Genomic DNA, 13,234 nt, shown 5'->3' on the forward strand with positions numbered 1-13,234 from the left:
TTCGCAATTCGCAATTTTCAGTGTAAGAACGGGCCTTGACCGATCTTATGCACTTGGTTCCCGACGAACACGCACTGCCCTTACACCTACATCTCACCCTTGCTCTGAGTCAGTACGAGCAGCACGCTAGAACACGCTTTGAGTGTTCGTGCCAGGCATGCACACCTTCTTTTCCGGTTACGCATTTTAACTCGGCCGGGGGTGGTACATTACGTAGGGTTTGATGTAAGTATAAGCGCCTAACCATTTATAGTGTGCCTATTAACTTTCATTAAAGCAAAAACTGTTTTATTTTTAGTATGAATTCAAAAACTTATTGTTATTTACTGTGTATTGTTTTCTCCTAAAATCTCCCCTATTGTTGAGTCGTGTTTATCTGTTGGTATTTCTTTTGTCGCGGTGCTGTGTTACAATATTTTGGTCCTAAGCATTTTAGAAAAGTTTTTCAAAAGTACAATAGTAATATTTGTGTTAATCCTTTAATCATTCCATAAATTGAGTAAGGGCTCGAACCTCACTTGCTTAAGAAAAAGGTGAAGTTTCAAAACAATGGACAGTGAAGGAAATATACTATGTAAAGAATCAATAGTAAAAGGAAGATAGTAATTTATGAAGTAGATATAGATTTTAACAATAGTTAATAAAAAGAGGTAACAAATAAGCTTAGATTGTATTGAGGGCAATTTACAGGGAAGATGAGAAATTTTTCAAATAGATAAATAAAGAAAAGACACATGATAAACAAAATTGACATCGCTGCCAAATTAAGGGAAAGCAGACAGTTTGTTGCAGCAGCATCAATTGGTAAAATAGAGTGGAAAAGCGTTGAGAAATAAGAGAATCAAATGAATAAAATCGAAATCAAATGGAGGATAGTAAACAGAAGCCGCGTTAGAAAATCAGTGAAACAAAATAAACAGAAGATAGGTGGTAGCTGAGAATGAAGAGAAGAGAAACCCCGTTGTGCGATGTTTCAGGTACATCCACAGCAGTTGACTCAACATACTGCGAATCAAAACAATACCGTCTACAATCACAAATTACTTTCCTTACCCACATTGTCGCGCCCCTTTCTTCTAGCCGTCTCTACTCTGACCCTCGCTGGTCAAAGGTTTACGAGTCGTTTCCACAGGCCACCAGCTAGGTTACACCTTGTCATCATGATGACTAAACCAAGCCAACGTGGAGGTAAGAAAATAGGACACTTGCAAGGAACCAGAGCCATGCTGTTTTGTCCAAACAGCACTACGGATGTAGTTGGGCTCTTCCGGGATGTTCCTCGCCTAGGTGTGTCAACCGACGAGTATCATCAGTATCATGCACCCTTGGCCTGCAATTATTCAAATAAATAAATTCGCAATAAAATCAAAAAAGATTAGGCAAATGATAAATAGACTTGATATTACTAGTACATTAAGGAAAAGTATATTTTTAAGGAAAAAACAAAACAAAGTTTGTTACAGCAGTATCAATTGGTAAAATAGAGTGGAAAAGCGTTGAGAAATAAGAGAATCAAATGAGTAAAATCGAAATCAAATAGAGGATAGTAAACAGAAGCCGCGTTAGAAAATCAGTGAAACAAAATAAACAGAAGATAGCTGTTAGCTGAAATGGAATGAATAGAAACCCCGTTGTGCGATGTTTCAGGTACATCCACAGCAGTTGACTCAACATACTGCGGATCAAAACAATACCGTCTACAATCACAAATTACTTCCCTTTCCCACATTGTCGCGCCCCTTTCTTTTAGCCGTCTCTACTCTGACCCTCGCTGGTCAAAGGTTTACGAGTCGTTTCCACAGGCCACCAGCAAGGTCATCATGAAAACCAAGCCAACGTGGAGGTAAGAAAATAGGACACTTGCAAGGAACCAGAGCCATGCTGTTTTGTACAAACAGCACTACGGGTGTAGTTGGGCTTCTTCCGGGATGTTCCTCGCCTAGGTGTGTCAACCGACGAGTATCATCAGTATCATGCACCCTTGGCCTGCCGTAAGCTTCAAAGTAAAATATGTACTCAAAATTGTTCACAAAATTCCGTATTTTTCGAAAGTACTCAAATTTTCATAATATGCAATATGAATATCAAACGAAGTGAAATTAGGTATGCTTTTTCAATATATTAGAGTTTTTTTTTAGGAAATACAAAATCTACACAAAATACCGTATTTTTAGGTAAATACTAAAATTTTCAAAATATACGATATGGGTGTAACCCGAATTAAAATTTCGTATGCTTTTTGATTTAAATTGAGTCTGTTTTTTTGAAAATATTATTTTTTTAAACAAAATACCGTATTTTTTCGAAAATACTAAATTATTTTCAAATTTTCAATATAGGTATCAAACGACGCAACAGACTCTAATAAAGTAAAAAAAACCCACGAAATTTCAATTCGTTCGATACCCAAAATTTTAGTATTTTCGAAAAAATACAGTACATTGTAAAATGTTTTGTATTTTCCGAAAAACCTCTGATATATTGAAAAAGCATACCTAATTTCGCTTCGTTTGATGAAAAATTATGAAAATTTGAGTGCTTTCGAATAATACGGTATTTTGTGAAAAATTTTGAGTACATTTTTTTTGAAACTTACTAAATTTTCAGGGTTGTTACGGAGAAGTCCGCGCCAAATCCGTGCCGTTCAAAAAGCCAATCCACGCGAAATCCGCGCCATTTTGAGAAAAATTGGCGTTTGTCCGTTCACGCTCCATACAAAAAAGCTTTTTACAAGAGTTCAGTTGTTTTGCAATCATTAGTTTTCAAAAACAAAAACAAAAAATAGCGAAAATTTTAAAAAAATTGTAAGGCCGTTGCAAATATTATTCAAAGTTTATGTTTAAAGGTAAATAAAAAGATTTTCAATTGATTTCAGCTGATTGCACTAAAATTTCCATTGAAATTCTGAAGGTTTTGTGGTTGATGCCTTCCTCACTTTTTACCAACAATGGGTAATATGAGTGGTTTGGACACATATTCCAGCTATTTTTTAAGATCCAGAAAAATATGTAAACAGATATAACTTAAGTGGTCATAACTCGAGACAGGGTTGTCAGATCTTCAATGTTGATGGAGGGTTTTGATCAAAACTTTGAATAATTTTTTTACCACTCTTAGAATTTTGAAAGTTTTGAATCTGAATTTAAAAAAAATATTAAAAAAATCCAAAAATCAAAAATGATTTGAAATTTTTTATTTTTGAAAATTTGAATTTTGAATGTTGAAGTTTTCTTTTAGAATTTATTTATCTTTTTATTTTTCCCCAACAATGAATAAATTAAGAAAAAAATCCTTTCTACAGGTTAAAACCCATCTCAAATTCAAAAGTGGAGAACCAGCTTGTTACGTCTAATCAAGCTCATATTTGGGATTTTAGTACAGTACGTCCACTGGAACAAGCCCCAATAATCATTTTGTTACATCCTGACGTCCATATCGTTGGGAAAAGTTTGAAATATGATTCACAAGATTAAAAATTGAATGTATTCAATATAAAATAAACAATAAATAAGGCTAAAAAACATTACTCAAAATACAAAAGAAACCAAATATTCAGAGCTGGTAACCAGATGTTAAAAAATGAGTTGAGTTTGGTAATAAATTTATTCACGACATCCTCAATCCAAAGAAAATCTCTTCATGAAGATTACGTTGAAACGAGAAACAATAAAGAAAATACAAACAATTTTTACGGAAGAAAATTCAATTTTGTTTCAGTAACAACTTCTGAGAAATCGAAATTTTTTCACTCGGTAATTGAAAAAAAAAACAAATTATCCTAATTCCTGATAATATTTTCAATACAACATAACAACCCTGGATTTTGAAAGGATTTAAAATTTAACATGATAGAATTAAATCGATCTTAGAAAGATTTTAAAAATGAGTTTTGAGAATTTGATTAACGACGATAAGATTATTGCCGATAGCCGATAATTTTATCGATCAACAACCTTGTTTTGAATACGTGGTATAATCGAGTCTGGACGCGATCATTCGCTGCCCCATTCTACAAATTGGTTTGACTAATAATTGCACAGGTTCCTCCTCCTTGCAGCAGCATCGCATCGCTCACACTCACCATGCACATGTACTTGACCTTGTCGGGCACGTCGTTCATGACGCAGTAGACGGAGGTGAATACCAAAGTCGTTGGTACGGACAGATCGAACCCGAGGACCTTCAGGATGAGTTGCTCCATACGCAGCACTTGCGTTTTGCTGTACGTGTCGTCGGTGATGTACACAAACTCGCCCACATCTGGCGGGTAAATCTCCTCGTACTTGCTGCAGATTTCAAGCAAAGGAAGGAAAGAAAGGAAGGAAGAAGGAGACAAAAACGGTTAAGAAGGTTGCGTAAAGCGTAAACGCGAGGACAATTTGGCCGGTGACTTACGCGGCGATGAACATGGCAGCTGTGCCGACCAGCTGCAGTTTTGCGCGCACCACCGACATGAAGCTGAGGAACCGGTCAATGTACGAGATGGCCAGACAGAGCGTTTCGTTCTGCAGCCGGTACTCCTCGCACACCTCGACGAGCCAATCGACCAGGATGGTGCGCATCGATTGGTTAATGTCCGGCTGCTTCTTCATGTACAGCGGCTTCGGGCGGTGGCGCTTTTCGGCCTCGCGCAGGTACGCCAGAATGTCCACCTGGTACTCTTCGACCTCGAAGAAGCGCTCGCGGTCGTTGCGCGGGACCGCAAGCGAGGAGTCCGCCTCGATCAACGCCACCGATTTGTCCACCGACATGGGCGACAGGGACTCGGACACGGACATCGGGGTTTCGAGCAGTTCGGCATTCTTGAGCTCCTGCAGCGGTTCCCGCTTGGCGGCGTCAGCGAGCGATTCGTCCTTGGTGGTCGCCTTGGCGGTGATCTTGCTGTTCTCCTTCGAGTCGTCGTACACCTGGAAGGTCTTGAACGGCTCGGCGGGTTTCGGGAGGACGGTCTTGGCGTGGTTGACCGACGGAATGACGATGGTGTTTTCGTCCACATTCTTGGTTTGCTTGGACAGCACCGAGGGCTTGACCTTGAATTTGGGATCCTTTAGGGCCTGCGAAAAATGGGAAAATCTGATTAGTTTCAGTTTTTGTCTTTCTGCGATTATTCGATTAAATTTTGGCACGAAACACAAAACTCATAGCAGCATTTTGGTGAGCCCTTTTCTAAATACTTGAGCGATATCTGTATTCGCTTTTAAAAATTGGTGCGCTCCATAATTCGAAAATTGCTCGTCCAACTCTCAAATTTATACCAAACTTTTTGTGTGGCTGTTGTCATTCTAAAGATCGACAAGTCGTCAAGTCAAAACTTGAACGCCAGCGCATTAACGTTTGCGCGTAAAAGTGTATCCTCTGGCTTATTTGCAAGATGCACTATCGATACATTGCTTTTCAAAATAAATCATAGCCCAGCATTAAAGACTGTTTACCCTTTATATTTTTCCAACAACATTAACCCAATATTTTGATGTAGGGGAAATATTCGTATCTTTGCCCGTGGGAGTCGCTCAACCTGCATTCCTGTCACACATGAGGTCTGCACAGCTGATTCCACGTAGATTTTTCCCGCCAGTAATGACAGGAAACGTTGACAAACGGAATATGTGCCAAAATCATAAGTGGTTTTTAACATATGAAGGGAAATCATCGTGAACTGGAACTGCCGGTCGTTAGCCCGGGTAAAGTGGAAACGTTGAGATGATTGTTGTCCTCTGCTCTCATCTCGCAAAAAGCCATACAGAGAACCACGTCCCATTCAACCGGCTCCGTGGCTTAATGGTTACGGCTTCTGTCTCCCAAGCAGAAGGTTCAGGGATCAAATCCCGGTCGGTACCTTTGAAATTTGGAATCAGGAATTTGAATATGAATAAAAACTAAAATTAATCAGGTGGGATTCGAACTCACACCTTTGGATTGGTGGTGGTCTGGGACTCAAAGCAGTCGGCCATCAGAAAGTTTACACTCCAGTAGTGAATTGATCCGTAGTGTTGAAACATGTTATCTCTTCTTCTTATATTATTAAATACACGCTGATCCCTGATTTGCCTGACGGGATTGGAAGTCTAAATATAGATCGAGTTTCCTTCAGATGCTTGCTTCTATGTTTAGGCGGGGCCGAACAATGCCCAGCGACCTCGGAATTGGACCGCAAGGAGCTCTGTCATTCTGAAATGGGTCGTTGGAAGCAGCGCGAGGGCTATCACCACCTAATACCAGGGAATGAGATAAGCTGTATCAGCATTCGGCATGTGCACAGTCTGATACAAATTATACTTTCCCATAATTTCGCTACCGGTTAGCGGGTATTGGATTGGACCACACACACACAGGGGAAATTTTCGTATCTTTGGCAGGTTAAGCACTCGCTCCTAACTCCATCCAATTTGCTGATTTTCACTATTTAAACAACTAATTTTGCAAAACTTTTGATAGAAACTTGCTTGCTCACTTCTTATTGAGCTATTTATTACTCGATTTCAGTTGAAAACGCTTTTAATTAGCTTTAATTGAATGTCAAAGTTCTGACCTGCCAACATTAGAGGCACGCTGGAATTAGATGCTGTTCCCCTATTTTTTAGTCATGTTACAACCCATAAGGCTGATACAAAAAAAAATGCAAAGAGCATTTCTTGAAACACCTTTTTTTGTTCAAATGTTAAGACTATGGCTTTTTATTTAGATTTAATGATTTTATGATGTTTGATTTTTATTCTTTTTATTTTTCCCTTGTTTAAGAATGTTATTTTGAGCAACTTTTGTGCTTAGAAAAACTTTACTCCTCTTGGTTTATGTTTTTCTTGTTTCATTTTTCATTGCCATGCAAAGGTGTAAAAACAGGAAAATTGATGTTCTCACTCAAACAACCCACCGTTTTCTAATGTCGATATCTCAGCAACTAATGGTCCGATTTACAATGTTAAAACATGAAACATTCATGAAATGTTCCGATCTTTTCGAAAACAATATTTTTAAACCAAGACTAACATTAAAAAAAAAGCCTTATATTGAATATTTGGGCCTTTTGAAATATTAGTATTGATTTCAAAATTTTGAAAATATTTTTTTCGAGAAGATCGGAAAATTTCACGTATGTTTCATGTTTTAACATTGTAAATCGGACCATTAGTTGCTGAGAAATTTATAAGCAAACGGTGGGTTGTTTGAGTGAGACTTAGAAAACATCAGTTTTCCTGTTTTTAAACCTTTGCATGGCAATATCTCAGCAACTTAAGGTCGTATCAACAAAGTTCAAAAAAGCAAAATATAGAGAATTTTCTCAGCTTTTCAAAAATATTGTTTTGCAACGGTGGGCAAACATATGCACTAATTTTAAAAAATGAAAAAGTGCGACTATTTTCAAAAAAGTCATCTAAAAATGGATTTAACTTGAAAACGGTGCACTTTATCAAAATTTCACTAGAGTACTTTTTGATTGCAAATTTGATTTTACATCGAAAAATTAAGTTGACAAATTTTTGCGACCAATATTTTGATTTTTTGAAAAAATCAGTATTGATTAAAAAAATCATAACTCGGTCAAATATTTTTTGCACAACCTGGAAATTTCTGAAAAGTTGGCATTTTATGTCTCCTAAAACATTAAAAAATAAAAAAAACTAAAATTCAAAATAGTGTTTTTTTTTTTGCAAAACTAGTTTTAGTGACAAAAAAATAAATAAAAAAAACCAAAAATGTTTTTACCGTGTATTATTTTTTTTCAGTTTAGTCTATATCCATACCTACAATTTTGCCGAAGACACCAAATCGATCAAAAAATTCATTGAAAAGATACAGATTTTTGAATTTTCATTCATCATTTTTGTATGGACAGCTGCCAAATTTGTATGGAAAATTATATGGACAAACTAATAATGCAAAATGGCTTCTTTGGGCATACCAAAGGCACCAAAAAAGTTTCAGTCGGATTAAAAAATACAAAAATTACAATTCTAAAAAAAGACCGATTTCGTAGAGAATTTTTTTAACATTGACAAAGTAATTGTAATTGTAATTGATTGTTTATTTGTGACGAGAGCCTGTTAGTTTACAACTTTTTATCAGGTTAAGGAGGTAACTTTAAGATAGAAAACGGAGATAAATAAACTAACCAAATGGTTCCAAATAAAGCTAAAAATCCAAGTTAGATGCGGAGGGCTTAAACTAGTTGTTTAACACAGCTTTTAAACGAAAATAGGGTTGTTTTTGTCTTTGCCTCGATCGGCAATCCGTTCCAGCAAGTGGCTCCGTACATCAGTACACTTTTCTCACTGGAAGTAGTGTGTCTGGGGATGATGAAACAGCGCGCTCGTTCCAGTTGTCCTCGCTGCACGTGCTGCTGGATGTACTCGGGAAGGCTGCCGTGGTACGCTTGCCGCATGAAGCAGCAGATCCTTAGGCGTTGATTGGACGGCAAATCCACTCCCAGGATGTTGTCGCTAACAGCCGCTGTTGTGTCTCGTCGTCGGAGGCCGTAGACGAACCGTACGGCCGACTTGAAGCAGCGATGCAGCTGTCCTTTCAGTGCAGCTGACAGGCCCGGAGTGTAGATGATATACGGATATTAGAGAAATCTGTCACCGCGCTCCTGTGGCGCGGAAGCAAAACCAATGGTGGCGCGGTGACAGATTTGTCTGAAAACGCCATATCGCCGTAGGAGAAGATCTGCATCACCACCGCTTGCACCAACTTGAGTCTAGTCTGCGTTGACAGTACCGAGCCAAACCGGCGGAAAGTTCGTAGCACATTGTACGTTTTCATCACCACATCGTTCACTTGAGGCTTCCACGTCAGGTTCCGATCCAATTTGAGCCCAAGGTTGACTACGGTCTCCGACAGCGGAACAGTTTGTCACATAAACCAAGTCAAACTTCCGAACAGTCAATTGTCTCAATTTTTAAAAGTTCTCCTTTCCAATGCATTTAAAGACCAAAAATAGATTGAAAAATGGATTTTTGGCGAAGCCCGCCCAGAGGCGAGAGGTTGGGTTGTAGAGGTTTAACAGAAAAAAATCTGGCCACTATCTTAAAGAAACGAGCAAAATTTTGTTGAAAAACTGTGCATTTGCCACTTCAAAAATAAACAATATACATTAGGTTAACTTAGTCTGCAAGAAATAGATTTTGATGTAAATAGGCTACAACTACAACAAATATTATGGTGTGAAAAGGAAAGCCAACGGTAGAAGTTTTATCACGGCAAATTGGACCAACTCCGGAATCTGACGTAAGGAAGCTTACAGAACTACATTAATTAGAAAACTTGGTCTGATAACAAGTCTAACTAACAGGATATCGTCGCCAAATAAAATTATTATTACTAGAACAACATGAATATCCAACTTTACGAATTTCAGTGCAGTTAATTTAAACAACAAATTTGACTTTGAAAAGAACATTAAAATGTAATTGTATGACCCTTCCGTTAAGAACCCTTCTGTCACCCTTCCCCCAAAACTCACCGCCTTGTCCCCGCCGATGTTCGCCAGAGCCGTCGCCGCCCTGCCATTTCCGGCCAAGTTGTTCAGCACCCCAAAGGTGGACCGCTGCTGGATCTGCTGCTTGAGTCCGGCGCCCACATTGACCGACTTGCCCGCCAGCTGCACCTGGTTCTCCTTCTCGGTGAGGTCCTCGTGAATCCTGAATCCGGTCGCCATTGCTTTTTATTTCTCTGTTGGCTGTTGACTTTTGTTGTCTTGTCTATTGTTTTTGGCTTTGTGCGCGTCGCGTGCCGTTTGGCCTGCTGCGATTCCTCCAAACTGTGTGTCTCTCCTCAAGCAAGCTGTTTCGCTCTAGTGCACGGTACCTCACCTCGCTTCGTCTCTCTCCCGCTGACGCGTCCTTTTCTGAGCTACTTACGCACTTTTTTTTTCTTTTCTCCGGAATCCTCGGGGTTTAATCCTGCGACGAAGCTGCTTCCGGCGCACAATCACACTAATTCCACATTATCGGTTCTTGGGGTGTTTTTTATCGGGCTTTGGTTACTCGCCTCTTGCTCTCCGTTGATGGTGGTTTGTCCAAGGACAGGAATGTTCCGGACGAGCATTTACCTCTTGCGACGCGAAATAGCAAATAAATGGAGGGAGTTCAACCAGCGCCAGCTGAAACGGCCGCCCAGTACTAAAAAGTTGAGTTTAGTACAAACGGCCGCAGCCAGGGTTGCCGCCTTTATTTTCAACATGTCTGTACCTTCAATCTGTGGAACTCTGTATCCAGCCACGTAAAATTTAAGTGAAGTACAGATTCGATTCAAGAAACGGAACTGAGCGAATTCAAATTCGCTGATTAGCCCTTCAGAAGTCAAGGGTTACAAGTGTCCCTACACGCAGAAAAATGTTTTGTAGAATCAGCCTGTACGAGGTTTGATTCAACAAAATATTTTGTTGAATATAATCAACAAAATGTTTGCATTGGATCAACACTCAAATTTTGTTGTTTCGAATCGTGGTATTTTGTTGAGTCTAAGCAGATCTTTGTTGATCGAAATTTGACAGAAGCAGGTTCAAATCAGATTTTTGTTGAAACAACGTCGATTTTTTGTTGATGCAACCCATATTTTTTTTTCAAAATAAGGATAGTCTATCAATTGAATTAACAAAATGTCGAATTGAAATAAAAAAAAATATATATAAAAGTTAAATTCTAAAATATAAATAAAAATGAATATATAAGAATATAAGAGCAAAAGATTAGAAGCTACAAGCTAAAATATCAAAGAAGCATCTATGGATTACGGGTCACATCTCGATTTTTGTTGATATTTTTTAATCCAGACTAGTGAAAACTTTTCGGTAGCCTACTAGATTTACCCAAAGCAGACTCATTGAGAGGCATCTATTTAGTTTGAGACCATATAAATTTCCCCTAATACAATCTATTTCCTCACAATTTAAACAAACCTGAAACAATTTGTCTCCAAAACTAACCCTCATTAAACATGCTTTCACAGACCAAATTTAATCACAGCAAATTATACTAATCTGTCACGACTATTCCCCCCCCATACAACACATATAAAGTTACCATTAAACCATCAAGATCGTCAAAATATCAAAATTTCACCAGTACCATACAAACAAAATCTCCCCTAAAACTACCCCCCCCCCACTCTCATCATATTCCTCTCCACCAAACCTTTTTCACCGTCTACTCATCTCATCACACTAACAACAGTACCTAAAGACTACAATACGCAGAGACTCACTCCTAAAACAATAATGCTACATCCGCACAAGACTCGTGCTCTTGATCCACCCGTTGCAACAGTAACATACCTCTACATCATCCCCCTCCCAATTTACCAATCCACCTCCCCTACATCATCATCCCACAGACACGTGTCTGTGCATTCTTATCCCAATCACCACCATAACCTAGAATTATCAAAGTTTACTATGCTTCCCTAGTACCTCCCACACTTAAGTTGTCACTCTACAAAAGTGTAAACACTGAGTATGAAATAGTGAGTCTCTGCTGTGTCCACGTCCTACGTCTGATGTGCCCCTACAAACCTTCCCACACTTTCTCAACTAGCAGTCATAACTACTAGTGACACTATGTGCCAACTCTACAGACTACAATAAGACTCTCTATACTCTTTGTGTAACGCACAGCATAAGTTTGTCCTCAAAGTAATAATTTTATCATGAGAGTTCATATTCTCCCAACTCTGTAATGGTTGTTAAACACTCTGATACCACTCGCACTATAGTGTAGCTCTATTCGGCCCATCTGAATCGATTCGTCCTATATCAGCTACGTACTCAAGTCTAGACCCGTAAAATGTGACATCCACACACCCAACCTAACGCACTACCAGAAAGACATGTATACTTGATTTAAAGTGACTAAGTGATCTCAAAGTGCTAGCTTCAGTAACACTCTCTGTATTAATACAAGTGAGAGCACTCTTGCGCTTTTACAACTCTAAATAGACTCCCATCTCCTTATAAAACGCCATACGCCTCACCCCCTGACTCCTCTCGCAAACCGTGTCACCCCCGCGTTTGTCCAAAGCTTGTCGCGACTCAAGCCTACTCATGTTATAGTTATAGCTCCACTCAAATGCAGACCCCAGTAGTGCTCACAACTCTCACCTACACACTCCAGCCAACTCGAGAAGACACTACTCCTATCACATCAGTGGAGTTAGTCCGCCTCTAACACACTTCAAATATCAGAATCTAGAATACCATGTAACTTCAACCACAAGTCGTGCCTCATTTCCCTCTCCCTAGCCCCCATCTACCCAACCCACACCCCAAATCTAATAAACAATTAAATCTCAACCAAACCCCCCCCACTATGTCACCCCCACCCCAAAAAATAATCAACCACTTCCACAAAAACTTCTTTAACCCATTATATACACCAAACAACCCTACATCTAATAATTATTAAAAAACACCCACTACTACCTCCACACCCCACCCAAACTCCCACCACAACAACCACAACAACCCCACACCACAAAAAAACCAAACCCAACCTCAATACACCATCACCCACCCACCCCACCCCCCATACCCACCTAAAAACAATATCACTCATACCACCAAACCCCCCACAAAAACACAAAGACATATCGATCCAGAGAGCTGATACTAAATCCCACTCCCCATAATAACAATACAAACATACTAAAAAAACCTCACCGAAAAAACCAAAAAATCCAATCTAACTCTTACAAATTACCCCAACCCACAACCCCACCTCCGTGCCCACCAATCACAACACCACATAACCCACCCTCAAAATCAAAACCTCAAACCCACAAACCAAACAAAAAAATCTTACCCTCTTCCACCCACACATCTCATCACATCATATACACGCCGTGCTACTTCCCCCAATCGCAGTCAGATATATACTAATCTAAGTGACCTATGAACGATCCTGCTAGTAATGTGTGTTATATCATACTAGCTTAACGCAGACCTCCTATATATTCCCCACATCTCTACCCCATCCTTCCTCTACTATCCCATACTTCTTTCCATACTTTGTGTCTCTTCATATTCATAATACTCATCATACATTCTACTTCATGTGTTGTGTGATCTCTTGAGACAAGTCCACAACAATACCAAGTTTACTGTTCATACAGCTACCATCAAATATCGTGATCGGCTATATCATAACTCAACTGCACGCTACTTGTGTTTACATGACATCAGTGCTCTATGATATAGTGCCCACCCGCCACGTCCCACTCACGACGTCCTACAGTCATAACA

The 13,234-nt window shown here is 39.2% G+C and overlaps 2 protein-coding genes across 2 annotated transcripts in view; both read right to left on the reverse strand.

Moving 5' to 3' along the window:
• The window catches only part of LOC128092711 (basic proline-rich protein-like), a 13,601-nt gene extending 10,189 nt beyond the window's left edge, over nucleotides 1-3,412 (reverse strand). Inside the window, exon 1 of the mRNA XM_052707082.1 lies at nucleotides 3,380-3,412. Coding sequence (XP_052563042.1) covers nucleotides 3,380-3,412 — 33 coding nt within the window. The remainder of the gene's footprint in view (nucleotides 1-3,379) is intronic.
• Nucleotides 3,413-3,931: 519 nt separating this feature from the next.
• On the reverse strand, nucleotides 3,932-10,093 carry LOC120431660 (G2/mitotic-specific cyclin-A-like). The gene is made up of 3 exons (XM_039596767.2): nucleotides 9,461-10,093; nucleotides 4,396-5,054; nucleotides 3,932-4,286 (listed from the first exon to the last, which is right to left on the reverse strand). Exons 1-3 carry the CDS (start codon nucleotides 9,653-9,655, stop codon nucleotides 4,010-4,012), a joined length of 1,131 nt encoding a protein of 376 aa, XP_039452701.1. The 5' UTR covers nucleotides 9,656-10,093; the 3' UTR covers nucleotides 3,932-4,009.
• Nucleotides 10,094-13,234: the final 3,141 nt, after the last annotated feature.

Source organism: Culex pipiens, chromosome 2, assembly GCF_016801865.2.
Source record: "Culex pipiens pallens isolate TS chromosome 2, TS_CPP_V2, whole genome shotgun sequence".
Classification (NCBI taxonomy): domain Eukaryota; kingdom Metazoa; phylum Arthropoda; class Insecta; order Diptera; family Culicidae; genus Culex; species Culex pipiens.